At 49.2% G+C, this 23,242-nt stretch overlaps 1 protein-coding gene across 3 annotated transcripts in view; it reads right to left on the bottom strand.

Moving 5' to 3' along the window:
* Positions 1–4,639: 4,639 nt before the first annotated feature.
* Positions 4,640–23,242, bottom strand: part of PYROXD2 (pyridine nucleotide-disulphide oxidoreductase domain 2) — a 31,609-nt gene continuing 13,006 nt past the window's right edge. The window contains exons 6-16 of one of the 3 annotated variants that reach the window (XM_061208762.1): positions 21,518–21,671; positions 19,647–19,708; positions 19,457–19,554; positions 17,014–17,155; positions 16,495–16,629; positions 15,172–15,244; positions 14,753–14,909; positions 14,228–14,382; positions 13,405–13,511; positions 11,761–11,881; positions 4,640–5,204 (exon numbers count right to left, since the gene is read on the bottom strand). In XM_061208762.1, the coding sequence (XP_061064745.1) occupies positions 5,122–5,204; positions 11,761–11,881; positions 13,405–13,511; positions 14,228–14,382; positions 14,753–14,909; positions 15,172–15,244; positions 16,495–16,629; positions 17,014–17,155; positions 19,457–19,554; positions 19,647–19,708; positions 21,518–21,671 (1,287 nt within the window). In that variant the 3' untranslated portion in view covers positions 4,640–5,121. Of the gene's footprint in view, positions 5,205–10,259; positions 11,012–11,760; positions 11,882–13,404; positions 13,512–14,227; positions 14,383–14,752; positions 14,910–15,171; positions 15,245–16,494; positions 16,630–17,013; positions 17,156–19,456; positions 19,555–19,646; positions 19,709–21,517; positions 21,672–23,242 lie in introns of those variants that run through there. The other 2 variants (XM_061208820.1, XM_061208898.1) reach the window with 2 other exon arrangements.

Genomic DNA, 23,242 nt, shown 5'->3' with positions numbered 1-23,242 from the left:
GCTGTACCCCCTTTGAAGCTTCTAGGGGAGGATCCTCCCTTGCCTCTTGCTTCTGGTAGCCCCGGGTGTTCCTTGGCTTGTGGCAGCATCACTCAGATCTCTGCCTCTGTCTTCACATGGCCGTCTTCCCTCTGTGTCTGTGTCTTCACGTGGTGTTCTCCTGTGTGTGTCTCATTCTCCCTCTTCCTATAAGGACACCTGTCATACTGGATTAGGACCCACCCTGATGACTGCGTCTTAACTGGATTACATCTGCACAGACCCTATTTCCCAACAAGGTCACATTCACAGATACTGGGGGTTAGAACCACAACATATCTTTTTGGGGACCAACTGAATCAATCCTCTTTCACTATTTAGATGTATCTGGAGGGAGTGACTAAATAGGACAGATTAAGTATCTGAAAATCCTACAACTCTGCTCTCCAACACACCTCTATAATACTCAGAAAATCTTTTTAGGGTCTCCATGACAATCATAGCTTTGAAAAGTCATTTAACTTCCCTGGGTCTTAGTTTTCTCATTTATTAAATGAGTTAATGCAGTGCCTTTGAAGGCGTTGGCCATGACACTGGTGGGAACTAAGTGTTGTTTTGATGACTATTAATGACCCAGGAATGCCAGTCTTTCTCCTGGTTCCTGCAGGCGGCTCATACACTTTCCTTCTCATGTACAATTAAAGGCTGCTTGACAGTAACCCTCAAGGATTTGGTATTCATAAGCTAAAATTAGTGTTTGCAGGGTTCACCAAGGACTCAAATTTGTTATTCCAGGCTATACACAGGCGGAATTTCTCCAGTTTTTGGAAGGATGCTTTTTGGTTAGTTGTTTGGCATTCATTTGAGTTGTTGTGGTTTCCAATAGCTGTTATTCATACTTTTTATTTATAAGTCACTATTGGTTTTGTGCCCTCATTATCCATTTTAGTCTGATGAGAGATTTTGGTTTGTCCTAGAGTGGGTATTTTGGTCCTATAAAATAGTCCACCATTCAGACGTGGATATAAATGAATTGTAGTTTAGTAAGTAATCCCTTATAGATCCCAGTTGCTAAAGGAGATGGACGCACAATCCCTTACAGTTTGCTTGTATGGTAGAGTGAACAGCCATCCCAGTCTGGTCAGGACTGAGGGTTTTGCCAGGATGTGGAATTTTCAGTGCTAAAACTGGGAAAATCTGGGCAACCTGGCACCATTGGCCACACTCTAGGCACACTTCCTTAGTGTCTTGCTTGCCTGTGGATTTATGCTATTCTAGTAACTTGCATCTCGCAATTTAGATTCACGTAATAAACCTAAGTAGGGTTGTTTTTGAGACCAGAGGCCATTCACTCACGACGTAAAATCCAGTGTATGTCAGGCTCTTCTCTTTTAATACAAATGAGAAGTGAGTCTGATGTCACATGTTCAAGAAGTTCAGTGCAACAAATTTATTGGGTTCCTCTGCGATTCTCACCTCCTTCCCTTTAATCTCATTCCCCCAATTACCAAACTCAGGAGAGGCATGGAATAAACAGGTGGGACGTTGGTGTTCTTTGGAGCTGCCCAAGTGGGTATAGTCGAAAAAGTTTAGGAACTCCTGGTTAAAGGACTCAGAAGAATGTTCCTCCCCGCTGCCTCGGGTTGCAGATCCACCTTGATTCAGCTCAAGGTTCTAGGCAAAGGCAGAGCGAGAATCACAGCCTCGTGAAGTATCCCTGAGGTCCTGACTGAGAATTACCTCAAGGAAGGGTGATTCTCACCACCTTAGGAAGATTTTGATACTGAGACAGACTCCTTGGATAGTGTCCAGTACAGATCCTCTTATTTGGGTCCACTGTTTTATGGGAAGCAGGGGTGGGGGGAAGGGAGCTGCTATTAATTGATGTGTTCACCTTCAGCATGGCAGAGCTCGGGTTAGGGGCTTTTTGCTTCTAACTTAATTTACTTTAGTCCTCGCAGCAACTCTATGAAGTCTGACTAACCCGACTTTGCAGATGAGGAACCTAGCTGGCCTGACATACCTCAAACCCGGGTCTCCCCACTGTGCCCCGTAGCCCCCAGGGTCCCAAAGACCCGAGCACTCCTCTTGCCTGAGCAGAGGTCGCTCTCAAACTGTGAAAGGGGCAGAAGCCTTAAGAAGCTCAAACAAACAAGAGGTTGACAATTTAAAAATAAAACCAACACATACTGAGCCTGGAATGGAAGCTCCTGATGGGTCCGTCCTTAGAACTCACTGCCCTCGATTCACCCCAAGCCCTGGGCGACCCCTCTGCCACTGTTTAGGTTGCATTTAGGGTTCCATTGGCTCATGGGGCATCATGGCCACCATAAAAGGTGGCCGAACCATGGGTGGGAGGCTGCTTTCCCCCCACGTACATCTCTTCCCAACTTGCAATGTCTTTTCAAACACAAACATTTTTCTGCCTTATATTTCCAGAGGTGTCCTTAAGCGCCGGTAGGCGACAGTGTTGTGACCTGATTCCTGCTCAGCCGTTAAGGTTTTTCTGTCTTCTGGCAAGGGACAGACACTCAGCATTCCAGGCAGGGTTAGCAGTGGGACTGCTATTTATTTAACTGCTAATACCACTTATGTGAAATTAATTTACTATTATAACTCCCCTTGCTTCCTGCCCTGAAGGGCTCCCATAATTTACACCTGACTGCTTCTCTGTGCCCTGCTTCCTGGGCTGAGGGTTGGGAGCTGGTCTTGGGGTGACTCATGTTAGGAGGTTGTTTACACCGAAGAGAGGTTTTCTCATTATAGACTGAGGAGAGTTACTATAAAAGCAGTGGTGGTGTTTTTTTTCCCCTAATAACTGGTTCCCCTTTAGGTCACCCCTTTCCAAGGAAGTTTGTTTACTATTATTAAACTTCTTCCCCACTCCAAGTGCAGACTGCTCCAGTTTATACAGTGTGCAGATGACTTTCCACCTTCTCTAGCGCAAACCCGGCCCCTGGGTTCTCACCTGACTCCATCCTTGATGAAATGCAGGTCAGCTGCACAGTCCCAAAGCAGGTGCTCACGGCCAAGGTGTCCGGGCTGCTCTTAGAATAAAGACCTTGTGGGGGCCGTTACTTACCAGGTTTTACAAACATCTCTAAAAAGCAGGGTCTGCTCACTAACGCTTCTACAATAAAGGTCCCCATGGCCAGGGTCTTTCACCATTCTTGTGGTAGGGGTGAGCAAGGAACTGTTGGCATTGAGGCTGCTGGTGACAGGGCTCTTCCACTGAGAACAGAAAGATCCATGCTGGCCCCCTGCGGACACCCCCATATCGAGCTCCTGGCCTGAGCAGACAGTGGGGGTGATGGTCTGAAGATCTGGTTCTAGCCTTCTGGAGACACCGCCCCATTCCTAAGTCACTTCCATCTCTGAACAGCTCATTTGGGTGCCTAGGAGAAGCCAAGAGAAGGCAGCCGCAAAGCTTGCCTTGGAGGGGCGCTGCCGACACGTGAATGTGGTCACTTAAACAAGTGAAGGGACTGGTCACCTTCCAACTTGTATACAATCGCGGGTGTCTTCTCAGATAAACCTCGTGTTGGCTGTAGAATGAAATCAGCCTTCAGCCAGGCTTGAGCCTTCTGTCCTGCCTATTTCCCATCATTGCTTTTCACAAATCCTCTTCCCACCCGACAGCGTGCTCCTGAGCTCTCTGCCCATTGCTACGTCCTTGCCTTTGCCGCATGGCACCCTGCAGGACTAGAACGCCCTCCTCATCCTTTTCAACCATCAAGTCTGGAGTGACCTCACTCTAGCTCAGGTCCCCTCTGCTGGAAGAAATACTCCCTGACCTTACCTGTCCCCAGGCAGCTCTCTCTCCATCAAATTCCACTAGTGTGCTCGGTACAGGTTCATATGGCACTGGAGATGTTAATAATCCTTACATGCATGTTCTCTGCCTTCCCCCAGTACCCTGTGGATACTGTGAGACTAGGGACTATTGCTTCACATTCATGCACAGCCCTTCACATAAGTAGGCCAACAATGAGTGAGACTTGATGATGATACAACCAGTTATCTACTAGTCGGATCCAGAGTGTAGCTTCTTGCTTAGAAAGTGCTTTTGGTGTCAGAAAGACCTCACTTCTAATCTTGACTGTGTCAACTCCCAGCTTTGTGACCTTAGGCAAGCTATTTAACTTCATTGGGCTTGTTTCTCATCTGTGAAAACAGACATCCAGTGGAATTGGCTCTCGGGTTCGTTGTGGATTTAAACGAAGTAACACATGTGAAATGCATGGTTGGTGCATTGGCTGGCACCGAATCAGGTCTCAATAAACAGCAACCGTTATTATTATCTGATTCTTTTTTGGGCTGGTGCCCAGGTATCTCTGCTACAGCAAGACTCAGCAAATAGCAAATTAATGGAGATGTTGGTTTTAGGGGAGGCATCCTAGTGAGAATGTTGAAGTGAGGCCTGGAGATCCAATAAGGAGAGAAATCAGGGGTTAACCCAACCCTATTTCTCCCAACTTTTCAACCACCTGCAGACAGACTAGCTCTTAGCTGATTCTCCAGATATTGCAGAGTTTTTCCAGAGGCAGGTAAAGAGTGACTATGTGTGACTCTGAAGACCTGTACTTGTCACCTGACCTTGAACATAACAAACAGCCCGTGAGGAAGGTAGCTCCAATTACAGTCATGGACTTGGAAGAGCTCTTTTAAGGCAGATTGATTTATTGGACCAGAAATTCAGCTCAACAGCCCACGCACAGAATCTGCCTTTGGCAAACTGCCCTGCCTGCTTCCTTCTCTCTTGCTCTGATATATTGATCTGTATGTCTGAGTTGGTGCAGTTTATTGTAGAGGTCTGTGTGTATGTGCTGCTGTCCCAGGATGGAAGCTCCTGGCTTGGGGGTCCTCTGTCTGAGGGATCGCCAAACCTGAAACTAGAAGGTCTCTTGCTCCATTTCTTCATGTGGTAACTTTAATTTCATTCATCTGCTTCAGGTGGGCCCAGAATGTTCCAGACTTCCTTTCACTCTGTCTGACCTTCTGTTTCTGCGTGCAGTAACATGTCTTTTTCCAAGGAAGGAAGAAACCTAGTCTTCATTGTGTGCCTTGTGCCAGGCAAAACATCACTATCCCCACCAGTCAAAAAAAACTGAGACTCAGAGGTGTTAAGGAACTTTCCCAAGGTCAAATGGCAGGAGAGCCAGGATCCATGCCCAGGTGTGTCTGAGTGATGACCTCAGTGATGGCAGACTCCAAGCTTAGCCCTGCTGGGGGACAAATGGCCAGCCATTACAGGAGGGACATCTAGATCACAGGGTCACCTTAAATAGAAATACTTTGAAATGTAGGGTCACAATTTCCATTCATATCATCAGACATATTTTATACCCACCATGTGCATGGCTGTTTGCCCTTCCTTGTACTATCTATTGCTGTGTAACAAATTACCACAAACTTAGCAGCTTAATACACATTTATTATCCCATAGTTTCTGCCGGTCAGGACTCTAGGCAGATTTAGCTGAATCCTCTGCTTAGGGTCTCATAATGCTGCAATCAAGATGTTGCCCAGGGCTGCACTGGAGGCTCTCCTCTGGAGGCTCGACTGGGGATGGATCCGTTTCCCTGCTCACATGCCTGTTGGCAGCATTCAGTTCCTTGAGGTTGTAGGACTGAGAGCTTGTTTTTTGCTGGCTGTTGGTTGGAGGCTGCTCTCAGGTCCTAGAGGCTGCTTTCCATTTGGGGGTTCCCAGTGTGGCCACCTGTTTCCTCACAGTCAGCCCAGGAGAGAGAGATTCCTGCAAGATGGGCGCTACCATCTTTTGTGACATAATCACATACATCCTATCACCTTTGTCATAGTCTGTTGGTTAGAATCAAGTCACAGGTCCTGCCCACACTCAAGGGGAGAGAGTCACACAAGGGCATGGACACAAGGAAGCAGAGATCATGGGTTGGGGGCACCTTGGGGGTCTGCCCACCATATCCCTCTTGTCCTTTCCCTGTTCTTCTTTCTTTCTCTTTTTCTTCATTTCACCATCATCCCCATCTAGACTCAGACCTAGGGCTTTGCCAGTAAGTAAGAGCTTTACAGCAATGACGTTAACAAGTAATATGACTTTGCACCAAGCTAGTTTTCTTTTTAACTTTCTCTTAAAGTATAATATACACACAGAAATCTGCAACATCCAAAGTGGAGAGTTCGATGAATTTGTTTGAGACCGAACATACCCGTGTAACCATCCCACAGATCAAACAGCAGGATATTACCAGCACCCCAAGGCCCTCCGCAAGCTCCCTTCCAGTCCCTACACCCTCAAAGGTGAATCTCTAACAGCATAGACGATCTCTTCCTGTTTCTGTACATTTTATAAACGGCGTCCTACAGCCTGTATTATTTTGTGTCTGGCTTTCTTGGCTCAACAAAGTGCTGTGGCATGTGGTTCTAGGTTGTTCGTTCTCATGACTGAACAGGATTCCCTTGTGTGAATATACCACAATTTGCTTATCCGTTCCACTGTTGACGGGCACTGAGTTGTCGCCAGTTTGGAGGTGTTACAAATGGTGCTGCTGTGAGCAGTGTATTATGTACCTTTTGGTGAACACCTGTAAGCACTTCTGTTGGAAATCTCTGTGCGAGTGGCATTGCTGGGTCGTAGGGTGTGCATATTTCCATGGGCTATGTTTCTATATAGAATCCTCACATCCCCTCTGTGAGGAAGCCATCATCATCCCCATTATGCACGACAACATTTGAGCCAGACCCGCACTTCTTCCAGAGCTCCTGAAAGATTAGACTGGAGGAAGGGCACAGTGGAGAAAGTGTAGGTCTGGCTCTAATGCTTTTTCACTATCGGCAACCCTCTTTATTACTTTTTTTTAAGAGACCCATCGTTTTGGAAGAGTTCTGCACATCAAGCTACCAAGCAAACGTCGTTTGTTCACTATCATTTAATTCATCTTCCAATTCTCTTATTATTCAAAGACATATCTAACCAGCTGCAGTGTGGCTGATCCAACAACATGTATAACAGAACTGATATAATTTCAGAAAAAGACAAAGGAAGTCCTGGTTTGGGTTCACCTCTGTAGCCTCCTTACAAGAACACAGGGTTTCTGCAGGGCTGTGGAAACACTGACAGTCTGCTGTCCTTCCCCTTGTGATGTGAGGGAACTCCAGGTGATGGAGATCCCCAGCCTTCCACTAAGGAAATCTAAGACCCAGACCCTGTCTGAAATCCTCTGATTTATGGTCAATAAATATACATTAATGCATAAGTAATTCACAAATCATTCAGACTACACCTAGCTCATCTTTTCAAACAAAATTTCAAAGCCCCAAGCATTTATTATGGGCTTATTCTTAAACTAAGATAGGTTATAAGAAGATAGTAAGGAACACTTTCCAAACTGCCACCAAGCGGCCAGCAAGACTTCAGGCTATTGCTTACATGTGGGAGTACTAGGTTCTTTCCTCTTTGTCTGTTTCTGTTCTTCTCTCTCTCTGTCTCTCTTTCTCTGTCTCTCTCAGTGTGTCTCTCTCTGTATGTGTATGTATGATATATATACCATACAAATCTCTCTCATATACATATATCTCCCGTATATATACATATGTAATATCTACATATATATTAGAGAGAAAGAAAGACATCTATCTTTATATATCTCTATCTCTATCAACAAAATTGGGATCCCACGGTATCTTACTTTTTATTAGCATTTTTTCCATGCGATTAAAAAAGTAATTTCAAAAACATGATTTAAAAAATATTGTTGTTTGATATTCCATCACATGCAGTTACCATGATTAATTTAACTAATTCTCTATTTGGGGATGTTTAAGCTGTTCCTAATATTTTGCCATTGCTAATAACACTACATGAATGTCTGTACCTAAATCCTTGGGGACATTCCTGATATTTTCCTTAGGCTAAATGACAAGATGTTGAATAACCTACCAAATGGGTTGGCTTTTGGATGTTGACTTTTGAGTCTCATTATTAAATTTAAATTTATGCTGCCGCCAACAGTGTACTAGAGTGTCTTTTCTGCCCACCCTGGTAATTTTCTATTATAAATAATTTTTCTCAATTTTATAGGTAAAACACGATTGTTTGACTTTAATTGATTCCTGGTGAGGTTAAATATTTTTTCAGACTTGCTGAAAAATATTTGCATTTCTCTTTATTTTGCATTTTGTGTTCCTTTCTATGCCATGTGTTTTCCCACTCCTCCACAGAATGCCACCCTGTGCTCGGGCAAGCCTCTTTCCCTGCTGCATCCCTGCCTTTACCACGGGAGTCATATTAGTGTCCCACAGAACTCGGCATGGTCAAATGCTTTGCAAACAGAACATGTGTCAGAAAAATGCACATTCACAAGGCCCGCAGGTGGCTTGGCCAGCCACATCTGTCATTCCTCCCATTAGGATCCCCGAATCCCTCCCAGAGCTGTAAACCTCACATCTCACCCAGACTCTGGACCTTCACCCAGGGACCGTCAGAGCAGGAGGGGCTGGCCACGGTGCCTAATGACTTAACCAGGTGAGGTTCACGTGTGCATGATGGTGCCTCAGAGGGAGTGTTCCCTACTGCTTTGGGGAAACAGGCAACTGTAAATCAGGTAACAATATGGCACTGACTTATTTATCCTTGTAAGAGTTTTACATTCTGAAGTCAGCAGGGGACCCATCGCCCGATCCACGGCCAATTCTCAGTCATCACTTTGGGAAAGCTCAATCTCCTTGCTCAGCTGGGTGGCATGCAGGGGGCATGCAGGGGCCGAGGCACCCCACTGGGCCAGACCCGGTCCTGTATCTCAGTTGGAACCAAATGTTATCTTCCAGAGATGCGAGACAGAGACAGGAAGTCACCAAACAGCGGGAACTTCTCCCCCTCACTGCTAACACTGCTCTTTCACACCCCCCAGCCTCCTGGAGCCAAGTTCCTCCTCCTTCATTCAGAGGGAATGTTTGCCAGAACGCAGCTGCACCCTGGTAGGTGTGAGAGTGAGTCATTCGAGTTGGAGTGGACATGACAAAAGAGAGGCTTTCCAGCTTTCGGCTGGTGCTATTTAGCAATCAAGGCCAAGACTGCACTCAATGGCCCCAAATATTGGGCTGGCCAAAAAGTTCGTTCGGGTTTGTCTGTACGCGCATACAAAAATCTGAATGAACTTTTTGGTCAGCCCAGTAAGTCATGGTATAACCCTTACAAGAGAATATTAGGCAGCCATTAAAAAGAATGCTGTCAAAGAATTTTTATGAGACTGAAAAATGCTCATGACATGAAGTAAAATGAAGGAAAGAAAGGTGTAAAACCCACCTGTAGAATATAAAATATGATTCCGATTATGTTAAGACTAGCTGGAAATATTGTAAAATGGTGACTGATGATCTCTGCAGGTAAGATTAGGTTTGAGTTTTATGTTCTTGATTATTATATTGAAAAATTTTCCTACGCTAAGCATTTGTAACTTTTATTTACAAAAAAAAATAATATTTTGGAAGACCAAGTCTGACGCGATCTGCCCCAGGCCCCTGGGATTTCACAAGTTGCTATTTGTTATTCAATTCTGCTCTCCTTAAGCGAGTGTTAGGGATGGATGTGCTTGCCCTCACCCCATAGCTTTCCTTCTTCCCTCCCTCCCTCCCACCCTTCCTTCCTTCTTTCTTTCTTCCTTACATTTTCCCCCTCTTGGGCCCTGGCAAGTCTTTTGAGAAAAGCAAATCTTAGAAACCAGACCAAAACCAAATTTTCAACAAGCTCAAAAATTTAGTTGTACCAATGCTGCATGAAGCAGGGGTAGGGGACAAGATTGACAGCACCTTATTGTGGGAAGAGCTTGGTGGACCCAAAGATTGCTCTGCTCTGCCCAGGTCACACTGCTTCTAGTGGGCTGGTTTCAATCTGGTGCCTGGTTAAAAAAAGGATGTCAAAAAGACTGCTTTCTGCAGAATCCAGAAATGATAATAATATCTCCACCAACAATATTAGCAGCAAGACCACCACCGTGTACCAAATGCTTATCTTGTGCCAGATAGTGGACTAAACCATGATCTATTGTCTTATCTGATCTTTAAAACAACTCCTTTACAGATGACAAATCTGGGTTTATCGAGGTTAAGTAATAAGGCAGGTATTTGTTAATCTGTATAAATTTGCCCAGGAAACGGAGGGAGGTGATGCCCCAGGGAACGTTGCACCTCCTCTGCTGATGGGGGCTCTGGACCACAGCCTTGGCTGCTGGGATGGAAGAAGCTGGATTACCACGGGGACATTTGTGTGACACTTTCTGATCAAAAGTGACAACCCAACTCACTTCAGAATAACATAGGTTTATGTGGAAAGATTTTAGTGATGTGACAGGTATGGCTCTCTCATGGGAAGTAAGAGGTTGAATCTCCAGAACTGGGAATGTGGGTCCCCAGATGGCCCTCAGCTACACCCACCTTGCACTCACCCTGACTGCTGTTTGCCTGATTCTGGCGGTTTTGACGGCCTGAGAGGCATGCACTGCTCAGGCCAAGGCCCCTGTGAGTGACTTTGTGGGGCATTGGGGAATTGGGTCCTTTCTTATACAGTTTGCCAGAAATGTGACAGCAGTAGACTGGGCCTCCCCAGGGCAGTCCTTCAATCAGCTGGTAGAGGGGGCCCGACAGTGTGGAGAGGATGCTTGTTGATCAGACGGACTGTTTGGAGCTGATGTTGTGAGATTACTGAGTATCCCAGACAAGTTTATCCCATCCGGTTATTACATATTACCTATTGTACTAATACACAGAAAAATGCAAACTATCGATATAAAACAAAACCAGTTCATTCAAGAAGCCATAGATGCGAGGTTAACTAGGACCCAATGTAACTTGTACGTTTTTTCTAGAATAGTGGCTTGAGCCTTGAGGACTTGCCTGTCTCAAGCCATATCCTGGGAAGCTGACCCAATGGAGACTTAACATCTCAAGGATGAATTCGTCTTCCTGGGTCAGAGTTGGTTTGGGGGTCACATGCTCCTGAGGTCCGTAAAGACCACGTGAGCTGCATTGCGTCCAGCGGCTCCCATGACACCTCCTCCTGGAAGGGAGTCTCCCATGAAACAAAGCTGTGCTCACACCCCTCCCACCCCTCCGCCCCCACCATGGGACTTGCTGAGGCACCAGCCACAAAGCAGAGCAGGGACGCCTGAAGGGTGATGCTGGGGCCGTGGGTATCAGAGCCACCTGGGATGATTATTAAGACAGATCCTGGACTCCCCTGCATCAGTGCAGGAAGGGCCAGGTGCCTGGTCCAAGCAAGTGGCCCCCTCCCCCCGACCCCCCAGCCTGAGAGCCAATGGGCCAGATGGCGAGACTCCCAGCACGTGAAACTAGAATGAGGGATTAAAGATTCGAGGGGAAGTCATGGAAGTATGGACCCTGTCTGGGAGGCCGGGGCCCACATAGCTCAGAGGAAGCATCTATATGAGATGAGCTTCCGTTGGGTCAGTAGACCTGGGAGGGGAAGAATTTTAAAATTGAGAAACTGGACTTTGCCGATCCTTACTGGTCTCAAATATGGATGGGGAATTTAGAGGCGTGGGTCTTACACAACCCACCGTGGGAACTTGGAGAGATGCCTCCACTGGGACGTATCCCCAGGCCTCGTGGGGAGGGGGTGAGCTAACCCAAGGGTTGTGGCCGGAGAATTCTCAATGTGGGAGATGGCTTGTTCTCCTGGGAGTTCCCTTCCTCTCACCTCCCCCCTTGTTTACACTGCTCCGCTGTCTGCAAGCCTCTGCCAGCCCTTGATGCCGGCACAGGGTAGTGGAACCGAGGGTCACTCACCAGGATGGGCCCCACTTCCGCAGAGATACAGGCCCCGGACAGGGCAGCGGTAGCTGGAGTGCAGGGGCACAGGGCGGGCAAAGTACAGCTGGTCCAGGGCCATGGCGCAGTGGAATATATTCTGCAGGAGGCAGGGCCACGGTCGTTAACATAGGAGTGTTACAGTCTCCACCCCGTTCCCCTCCCCTGTTCTCCAAGGAAGGTTCTTCTCCTTCCAGGATGTTTTCTCGGGCTCTTGTGATGCAGAATGAGGAGGGGAAGAGAGAGAATAGGCACAAGTCCCAGGGCTGGGGGTGAAGTTTCCTAGAGGCATTTTTCAAGAAGGAAGAAGGGTAGGGAGCATCTTCAGAGGGTAAGGGGACTGAATGGGAAAGAAGAGGGAGATTTTAACGATGTTGCTGTGGGCTATGAATCCCCCTCACTCTGTTTGAAAAACAGAGGAAGTTGATTTATTTTGACTGCTGGCACATGTTTCTTTGGCCAAGACACCCAGCTGAGCTTGTGCCCTGGGGTTCCAAGGCCACAGTAAATGGCAGATGGCTACTGGGAGCTGAGCGCGGTTCTGCCCCACTGGCCTGGGTCAGACCAGCCGAGAAGGGAGGAGGTGTGGGGGAAGGGGAAGGGCACACCTGCGGGGCAGGTCTGGACAAGAAGACCAACATCTGCTGGACATCACCGTGGGGATGACCTTCACCTGCCCCATCAACGTGTCCCAAACTGAGCTCGTCCTCTTCCCTCGAGTCGGCTCCTGTCCCGTCTTCCCTGCCTCCGTGGATGGCGTCACCTCCCCCTCCTTGGCCTTCAGGTGGACCCTTTACGTCCCCTCCACCCGCCCTCTGCACACACACTTATCAAGACTTCTCAATCCACCTGCCCAAGCCTTCCGCCTCCACCCTTTCCCTTCCCTTCCCACTGCCTGGCCTCCCTCACTCTCTATCCGGCCCAGCGCTGTCCAGTAAATATATAACGGGAGCCACACATGTAATTTTAGATTTTCCAGTAGCCACATTAACACTTAAAAGGAAACTGGTGAAATTAATGTTAATAATATATTTAATTTAACCCAATTAAATGATATATTTAATTTAACCCAATAGATCCAAAGTATTATCATTTCAACACGTGGTTGGTATTAAAATTATTGATGAGACATGCTACATTTTTCTGTGCTCGGTCTTTGCAATCTGGGGTGCATTTTATACTCGAAGCACATCTCATTTTGGCCTGGCCGCATTTAAGGGCTCAATAGCCACACGAAGCTAGTCACTGCTGTATTTGACCTGGCCTCCTGCCCCATCCCCCTGCCTCCAGGCTCAGTGAGTTTTTGATAACAGAAGTGTGAGCACATGCCGCCTGGGGAAGGGGAGGTCTCTCTGAAGAGAGGCAGATGGGAGGGGCTGACATGGACATCCAGGCAGAAGGGCCGCAGTCCTGGTGACCTGCTCAGCGGGTGCTGCCTCCCCTCACTCCTCCCTCACTGCCTAAATCTGACCGTGTCTCTGTCCCCTCTCTGCTGTGGTCTCTGCCTCTGTCCTCTCTTCCTGCTGAAGGCTGGGTGTGGAGGGACAAGATAAAGCCGAGTGGGCATGCCAGGGAGTCGGGGTACAGGGAGAGTGTGACGAGAGACCCCAGTCCCGTACTCACCCCCCCAGGAAGCCCAAAGACTCTCTCCAAGTCAGGGGGTGTGAGGATGTCTCTGCCCACCACGGAGCCCTTGAAGCCAGGGGCGTAGGCCTCAATGCAATCACACACTGGGTGCCAAACACAGGGAAACAACATGGTGTTAGGAGAAAGAAGAGGCGTTACGATTGTACAGCTCGGCATATTTACTAAATTCATTAAACTCTACACCTAAAATGGATATTTCTTCACATGCAAATTATACCTCAATAAGCAAAAAAACAAAAACAGTCCACAGGCAAATAAACAATTCATTACAGAGGCCTATGGGTGTCAGGCTAGTAGAGCCTCCCACTCTTTCCCACCTTTTTACTCCAACCCTAAACACTTGTCTCCCCTTGAACATGCAAAAATTTCTTCACCTCATTGCTCTGCTCAAGTTATTTCTTTTGCTTGGAATGCACTTTGCTGCCTGGTCAACTCCTATTCATCCTTTAAAACCCAGCTCAAATGTCCCTTCCTTTGGAAAGCTCTCCTGTCTGTCTGGCTCACAGCTTCCTCCTTTGGTTCCCACAGTCCGTTGTACTGTGAGATTGGTTTATTAGTCTCCCCCGCTGGTCTGTGAGCAACCTGAGCGCAGGAACTGTGTCTCTTTGGCTTTCTTCGCCCAGGGCCTGACCCCAGCAGTTACTCACTGTGTTGATTTAGGTTTCCCTGGGCACTCCTCTCTCCTTGGCATAGAACTTGCAGGTGTTAATCCTGAATTGGGCAGTCAGGAGGAGAGGAGGCCATTCGGGACGCTCGGCCGGCTGTCACTGTGGAGCCAGGGCGGTCTAGCCCTCCTTACCTCTGTCTGCGTGAGCGTTTCTCTCCTGCTCGTCCCAGGCCTTGCCTGCAGCCAGTGTGTAGGGCGTGTACTGAGTGAAGAGGGAGATGACGTGGCAGCCGGGGGGAGCCAGCGTGGGGTCCAGCGAGGAAGGGATGCAGAGCTCAATCATAGGTCTGCGTGGGACACGGGGAGGAGAGAGGGTGGGGCCTGCAGAGCAGCACCTGCCCGAGGGAAGGGGCTGGGGGGCCACTCTGAGATGACGGGACAAAATGAAGGCCTGAGATGGGAGGATGCTGGGGCCAGGCCGATGATCTCTGTAAGGTCATGGTGGTGTTTGCCTGCACGGGCTCGGTGACCACCAGGACAGTCCAGACCACCCACGGGGAGCTCCCTCATCTCCAGGCCCCTGTCCCCAGCCAGACATGCAGGCTCCAGGCTCTCTGGTCCCTCCCAGGCCAGGGCGGTGAATGAGCAGCGGTCCCTGCCGTCCCACCACACCTCCTGTGCTCTAACCAGGGGCTCAAGTGTCTCCAGGGCCCCCACCTGTGGGAAGGCAGGCCATCCATGGCGTCTTCAAAAGCCCGATGGAGAAGGAGGGTGTCCTCACAGTTGAGGTGGATGGAGCACTGGTGATGGGGCAGCGGCTGGCCCCTGGGAGCATTGGGGGCCGCCAGGAAGTCAGGCAGCCTGTCGACAGCCACTGAGGGACCAAAGAGGAGGGTCAGGGCCCAAAGGCCTGTGTCCTCAGCCCCCCAGGGTCCTCTATCTCTACCCATCACCTGCTCACCCACATGGTGGACTGGAAAGAAAAAGTATGAAGAAGTGTTTCACCTTCAAACTGGGGGGCAGGCTGTGGGGCAGGGGATAGAGATGATGATGCAGGTCAGTCTTTCCCAGACATGGAGATTTCTCACTCAGATAACCTCAAAAGAAACAGCTCTACAATCTGGTGTGCCTCTTACCATTGATCTTGGTAACAGGCGACTGGGTGTCCAGCTGGGAGATTCTCTCCACAAACTCCTCAGGAAGCCACTCCTGAAAGAAGAAAGTTCTACCCTGGGGGTGGCCAAGGCCCCAAGGGGGCTGCTTTACTCTTTTGCTCAGACTGGTCCCTCAATCTCTACTGCTGGAGACCCTCTCCCTCCCTCAGAGCTCGGCCAAACCACTTCCTCTGTGAAGCCCTCCTGGACCCCTCCCGCTCAGCGCTAACCACTTCTTCCTTTGCAGTCTGCCAGCATCCTGGCTGTAAACGGCCCACACCAGCTCCTGCTATGGATATGGCCCGTGGGCTGCAGCGTCTTTCACCTCTGGTCTGTAAGCTCTTGGAAGTCTTGATGATTTCAAAATTGTCTCAAGATGCTTTTGAACTGATGTTTGCTGAATTTGATTAGTGGAATCACTCAGAAAAAGTGGTGCCTTGCCCCCAAGAATAATCCCCAAATCGCTGGGAGCTCCATGCTCATACACATATTATCATATCTTTGGGGGACAGGGAAGGTGTGATCAATTGCAAAAACTGCCCCAAGTCCCCAACCCTCCTTGTATGCACACCTCTTTTTATTGCCCTCCCACTGTGACTGAGCTTGGCCATGAGACAAAGCTAATGTTAGCAAATAGGATACACACAGAAGCACTTGCGTGATTGAGTTTGCTCAATTTTGCCTTTCGCCAGATCTGGACTACCGTGCCGGGGGATGAGAGACACATGGGGCAGAGCTGCGTCATCCTGGACATTCTGACAGAGACCGCTGGATTAGCCACAGCCATCAGCAGGGCCCACTAGTGACGCGCAGCTGCTGGAGGACTGCATGAGTGAGCCCAGATCCCTTGAACTCAGCCAGGATCAACTGATTCTCCCGCTCTGTGTGCTAAACCCGTATTTCTTGTTATATGCCCAGAAGCTGTGTGGTTGTTATGCAACATTCATGTGGCAACAGATCACTGACACAAACAGTGGAATTAGAGCTGGTTAGAGGGGAGAAATCAGGATAGTAGGAAAGCTGTAGAAGTAACTCTGGGTTGAAAGTCAGACCTGAGTTCTAGCTCTGGCTCTGTCAATTGCCAACTGCCTGGCCTCGGTCACCTCACCTCCCCAGACCTTTCACCTCACCTGTGAGGCTTCTTTGCTCTTTGCTCCCTGCCCGTTAGGTAAGGAGAGAAGACAGATTTCCCCACATGCGGAGAGACTGGGCACTCGCATCTCCCACCCTGATGCAGCCCTGGTCCCCTTGATCCCTCCACATTCCAACCCCAGGCAGACATCTCACCTCCACCCCCAGCCTCACCTGTGGCGTCAGCTTCAGGAAAGTGATCTGTGGTGACGCGTTGGACAGCACCACTTTGCTCCTCACCTCCGAGCCGTCTTGCAGCACGACTCCTTGAACGCGCCCTCCACTGCTCACCTGCACCTTAGCCACTGTCTAAAGCCACGGGAAGGAGCCCCCAGGATCCCCGGGCAGGGAAATGCAGGTTGAGTCGTGGGGGATTTCCGCTGTCCATGCTGCTCCTAGGCACTCACAGCCTCCTCAACCCCGGCCCCGATTTTCTGCAGCTCCTGGTGAGGCGTTAGCCCACCCCTCCAATGCAAAGGCTCAGCCCAAATGTGGGATAGTGGCTGCGAATTCAAAGGGGGTAGGCAGAGGAACTGGGACCTGGTTGACAGCAGTACAGGCTGCAGAGCCCGAGCTCCTCGATTCTGAGCCCAGCCTCGTCCATCAGTAAAGTGAGGGACCCTCCAACTTCGAGACTTTGTTCTATTCTAAGATCCTTGCCAAAAATCGGGGTGGGGTAGAGGGGCTGTTCACCTTTTCAGTGAAGATACTTGCTCCGTGTGCAGTGGCTGAGCTTGCGATGGCGTCGGAGAGGGCACCCATGCCACCCTGGACGTAGCCCCAGGCCCCCCGCATCCCCTCCAGACCCCCCATCACGTGATGGAGTAACACATACCTGAGGACAGATCATCAGAATCAGTGGCTGGAGGTGGGGTTTAATCTCCTCAGAGCTCTAGGTGCAGAGAGTCCTTCCCGTCCCGTATCTTCAGCCCCTCCCTGCCCCCATCCAGCCCTGTCCAACTATCCTTTAAATAAGCTCGAGACTCTTGCAAGAGCCCTTCGCTTCCCATTCTGCATCCTCTCCCCCTGTAAACGTCTGGGGGCAGAGCTTTGGTTCCAACAATGTGGCAGCGATGACCAAACCTGCCTCTCCAGCTCTCTCCTGAGTGCCAGCCTGTATGCCCAGCTACCCACAGATATCTCCACTGGCATGGCTTTGGGCAGGCATCTAAAACCCATCCCCTTGTCCCCATTCCCCAACCTGTTTCTCCATCAGTCTTCTCCATCCCAGTGAATGGCACCTTCAGTTTCCAACAGAAAACTGGGTGTCAGTCTTGCCTCCTACTAGGCCCTCACCACCTACATCGTCGAGTGCCTCCCACGGAACTTTCCAAGGCCCCACTCCCTGCTGCTTCCTCCCTGGTCCAGGCCACTCTCTTCTCTTTCTTAAGTTGCTGCAGTAACGTCCTCCTAATTGGACCACCTTCTCCCACTCGTTCTTCCCTGTAGACCTTTCTCCACGTAGAACCTGGAGCCCAGTCTCAAAACTCAGCTATGCTCCCGTCACTCAGCTCTTTTCAAGCCTTCACTGGCTTGTCGGTGCTCTGAGGGCAATGGCCAGTCTCCAAAACTGGCCTTCAGGGCTCCTGCCTGCTCGTCAGCCTCGTCCCTCCCTACACTCCCCCCATACCCCGCACTCCTATTAAGCCAAACCTCTCAGTGCCTTGAATAGATCATATAATCCACTTGCAGCTCCTACATTTGCACATGCTGTTCCGGAATCTAGACGCCCCTTCCTCCCTCTTCTTTTATTTGGCTAATTCCTCCTGTCCTTAGAGTCTCAGTTGAAACATCTCTTCCTCATGGGGGGCTTCTCTGAGCCTGGACCACGTTGCCCCACCATCACAGTGCCCACATCTCTCCATTCCACTCCTTGCTCTGTGTCTACCTCCCCCATTAGGATTTCAACCCCATTCACTACCGCGTCCCCAGACCTAGTCCCCAGGCAAGTGCTCCATCGATATTTATTGAAAGAATTAATGAAAAAACAAATGACTTAAAGGCCCATTTCACAAACTGGGCAGTAGCTAAGCCTCCTGAACACCCACAGAGAAAAGGACCAGAGGCCCCAGCTGGAAAATCTAAATTGGCTGGTTGATCTTGGCCAAGATGTTGCAACTGCTGCCAACTCCCACTTTTCCATGGCCCTGGGGAATTTGGGGCTGGCTTAGTGTGTGTTGAAAAACCACTTCCAAAGTGTGCTCTTATCCCTTGAGAGATAAGCCACACTGACAGCTTCTAGTTGCATCTTCTGGTGGTGCACTGGAAATGGCCCAAGACTTGGCAGCATCCTCTATCCCAACACACACACACACACACACACACCACAACACATGCACAACACACACACAACACACATACAAAACACACACACAACACGCACACACAAAACACACACAACACACGCACAACACACACGCACACAAAACACACACACAACACACACGCACACACACCCCTCCATTCCTGCTCCTATAGGGGCTCATTAAATCATACCGCAACTACACACTTCACTGTGTCTGACTGCCCCCTCTCGGATGAGGTTGTCAGCACACCTCCCGCTCACAAGGAGAAAGGCAGCTTCCCATTCATGTGAAGGTATCTGTGTGTGTGCGAGTCCTGGAAGCCAGGGAAAGGATCTGCGGGAGAGGGACAGGCAACGGGGCTTTGTGGGAAGGGAAGAGATGATAGATAGGTAGATAGGTAGATAGATAGATAGATAGGTAGGTAGATAGGTAGATAGATAGATAGATAGATGATAGATAGGTAGATAGATAGGTAGATGATAGGGAAGAAGATACTCATGTTGAGATATCACAGGAAGCAGGACAGAGGTGTTTCTACTGAAGCAGTAGGGAGTAGTGGCTAAGAAGGAAGACTCGGGGTGGGGTTGGGGGGAGGTCAGACAACTTGGGCTGGAAATCAGCTCTGCCACTTACTAGCTGTGTGACTTTGGGAGGGATACTTCCCTTCTCTGAACCACGGCTCTCAGATGTTGCTTCGAGGCTTAAATGAATCCTGTGCGAAGTGCTTGGCTCCTGCCTGGCTCACTGGGTGAGCTCAAGGAATGATAGTTATCGCTCTCGTGGGGGAATCTGCTCCACTCCTGCTGCCCCACCTCACCTGCCACACTCACCCACTCCCTGGAATGTAGGGACTTGTCATGGCTCCAATCACAGCATCCGTTGCTAGAGTAGCTTTTAGAGGCTCAGACTCAAACCACTGATCCAGCACCTGGGACAGCAAGACAGCCAGGAGAAGGGCTTACCTCGGGAGCAGAGGCCCCCTCACTGCAAGGTCCAGCCTGAGGCTGGGGAGCCCCTCACCTTGACAGCTGGAGCTGTGAGGACCTGGTAATACTGGGGCAGCTGGGCTCCCAGGATGCGACCTGAAGGAGGAGATCCATAAAATGTAAACTGAGACAGGCGAGAAGGGAATACTCTGATCCGTAATGTCTCTGCACCTGTAAAATGGGAGTACAAAATATTCTGTACCCCTAAGAGCTATTGTGAGGATTAAACGAGGTATGTAGAGCATTTCTAAAGCATTTCCATAGGCACTTAATACATTTTACCTGTTAGAATTATTTTTGGGCAATTTTTAATTTGTATCTTATTCCCCTACTTTGAGTTCTATAAGGCCGTACCCTGGGAGGCAGCAGCTTGGCTAATCCATTCCTCTGATACTGATTCAAACTATCTCCGAGAGTAACTGGGCACTAGGACCTTGAAGGCAGAGGTCATGAACCCAAGGCATTGTAGCCCCAGTGCCCAGCTTGGTGCCTGGCACATAGCAGATGCTCAATAAATATTTACTACATGAATGTTTATTGTATGACGCTCCTTGGACTGGTAATCTGGGAGGCGATGTCTACTTTTGGCATCTTTGGTAGATTCTACTGGCTCTGACCCTTCACCCCTCCCCGTGTCCGCACACTTTGCCATGTAACTCTGCACTGCTTCCCTCCCTAGTTGAGTTGACCGCCCTGCCCCTTGATTCTGGGCTCAAATGATTTGCTTGGCCAGTGGAATGTTTACTGATGTGATGCAGTCAGAGGCTTGAAACTAGTCTGCACATTGGGGCTTGCCCTCTGTGCTTCTGTCATTGACATAAGAAGGCCACGCCTGGACTAACCTGTGGCTTCCAAGAAGAGGATTAAAGGCACCTGGAGCAGAGCTGCCCCAACCACAGACACGTGCATGAGACCAGACCAGATCAGCTCAGCCCAGCTGGGATCAGCTGAACCATGCAGACACTTGAGAAATAAATGTTTATTTTTATATGCCACTGGAATTTTGTAGTCTGTTATGCAGCAATTTTGTGACCACAGCTAACTGATTCAGTATTTTTCTAGAATATAGAAGCTAAACTGGTTTTTGTACCCTAGAGGAGTGGCAGAAAATAATAGCAGGCTTGGCAAAACTTCCATTCTCATACCCATGGCAGACATCACTAATTCATCACAGATTTTTTTCTTGCTGAGCCCAATAATCTAGCATCCTTCTTGTATGGGGGCATCTCTTCAAACTCTCTTGGCCCCACCTCTCATTCCAGCCATGCCTATGGTGATGAGCTCCGTGCAGGCTCTGGTCAGCTTCACACAGTGCAACCTGACAGCATCCCACCTCAGTCCTGAAGATGCGCTTCTTCGTTTCTTCCCTGGGGCTTCTCTGGCACCACGACAGGACACCACGGGAACCCGCTTGGCACCCATGGATGCACAACCCAGAAGTTAATGCCTCATGTGGGAGTTAATATCCCAGGGGGCAACCTCTGACCACTGGGGGACAGAACCCAATGGGTAAATGTTTCCCCTTTCTTCTCTTGGGCATGTCCTCATGTGCATTTCCTAAGGCTTCTCAGAGGGAAGGACCTCTGAGAAGGACCTCATCAGCCACAGTGGTGGCCAGCTCAGTAACGCACCCTGGTATCGACTCTCCCTCTTTCCCGTTTCTCCTCCTTTCCCTGGGATCCCCCTTCAAAATGAACTACTTGCACATAAGCCTTTGGCTCAGGCTCTATTTTCAGAGCATGCCATCCTAAAACTTTGTCACTTAAAGTGCTCCAGGTGGCCCCTTTTAATCGATGGCAGTTGGCAGGCTGCCTTGGAGGTTCAGGCTTACGTCCAATTGTGGAGAAAATGGGCTCAATCACATGAAGGCGCTCATCATGCCCAGATGCCTGCCCTTGGACTTACCCGCCTGCAACAGGGGCTTGAGGGTGGAGAGCGACTTGAGCCTCTGCAGCAGGGAGCCCCGCTGGAAGGCCTCCATGTCCACCGGGGCTGCGTCCAGCAGAGGGTCAATGGCTAACGCCAAGCGATTCATGAAGGCCTCATATTTGGGAAAGGCCTGGAACAGAGCTCCGAGTCAAGGCCCCATTGCCTAGAATCCCACAAAGACACTGTCCCCATGCTTGGCCCTCCAGCTGCCCCATGTGGCCTGCTGCCCCCCAGCTGAGCCTTGATTCCTCAGGCCTCACGCCCAGCGTGGCTCAGCCTGGCTGTGCTGAGTTACTCCCAGTTCTAGGTCTGTGCGTTGATGTCAACACTAGGGGAGGTCAGAGAGAGCCTGGGTAGTAGGAGGGCCACCATGTAGTGGCAGGGACAAGGGGGTTGATGCGGGCCAAGACCAGTCGTCAGCCACGGAAACCTCAAGTATCCTAGGAAGTGGTCTCTGTGATAAACCAAAAACCACTTAAAAGTTTCTCTTCTCTGTCCTGTCTTTCTATATCTTACTGATAAAAGTAAGATCTCTCTGCCTGTATTCCAGCACGCTGACTGTTCCTTCCTGGGCTGCAAATCTCCCGCATCCTCTTGTCATCAGCAGGGACAGAAACTTGCATCCCTTCACCCCACAACCTCCTGCAACAGAATCCATTTTGACAGCCTGGTTATGACCCCCACACCCCCTTCCCTGGATGGGCAACAGGAGCAAGGATGGACACCCGTGCTACCTGAGGCCCTACCTTAATTCTCAGCCAAGAGCTTTTAATTTTTGGTTCATCTAGACTCATAGATATACCCATGGAACTTTAACAACTCTTACATAAAGAAAAGCTCTGTGTTGAAGTACATTGGAGAATCTTGATTAAAATGAAGGTAAACAGCTTTCTCTGCAGCAGGTCTTTAATGTGACAATGTGCAAAGACAAAACCAGAATTTAGCTCCTTACTTTCCACAGTGGGATGTGGCCTCTGCCTCCTGCTCCTGTGGTCAGCAGCACACAGGGCCACGGCCACACACGGCCAAGGCCACCGCTCTATAGGCCCAGGGACCTGGCCTTGTCCTGAATCCTCTCTAGTGCATCTGAGACAAGCAGGACTTGGAGGAGAGGGTGTAGGCAGTGGACCCCAACTCACTGCACAAAAGAATCACTTGAAAAGCACTATTTTTGGTTGACTTGATCATCAGCCAGTGTTTGGAAACCACTGGCTGAAGAGAGATGCTGTGTCTGTGGTTTTCTTGGTTTTACCCAATACTAGATTAACACAACAAAAAGTAACACACATGGATTGGTTAACCCAGGTTCTTCTTATAAACATGTTTCCACCAAGATATGAGTTAATGCTATGCCTTCAGCTTGTATCTAGGCTTGGTACAAAAAATGGCCATTCAAAGAATCTTTTTATATCTGTAAAACCAATCACACCGGGCCCGTTACATTCAATGACTCATCTAGACAAAGCTACCCAGCAAATTCCTCACAGTGCAATCCTAGGAAAAGAAATGTGCCTTCTCCATCAGATGTGTGTGCTCCCTTTCTCCAGACCTGCTCGCCATCATGGACACATGCTTGCCTTGGGCTGCCAGGGGATGATGCCAAAATAAATGAATATTTATTACGATGCTCTTGTCCTAAATTCCTGATCCAGTGTGTTCTATCCTTAACTGTCTCTGATCTCCCCTTCTTCTTTTTGGCCT

This window comes from Eubalaena glacialis, chromosome 1, assembly GCF_028564815.1.
Source record: "Eubalaena glacialis isolate mEubGla1 chromosome 1, mEubGla1.1.hap2.+ XY, whole genome shotgun sequence".
Lineage (NCBI taxonomy): Eukaryota > Metazoa > Chordata > Mammalia > Artiodactyla > Balaenidae > Eubalaena > Eubalaena glacialis.
This window is presented reverse-complemented; position numbering and strand designations above follow the sequence as displayed.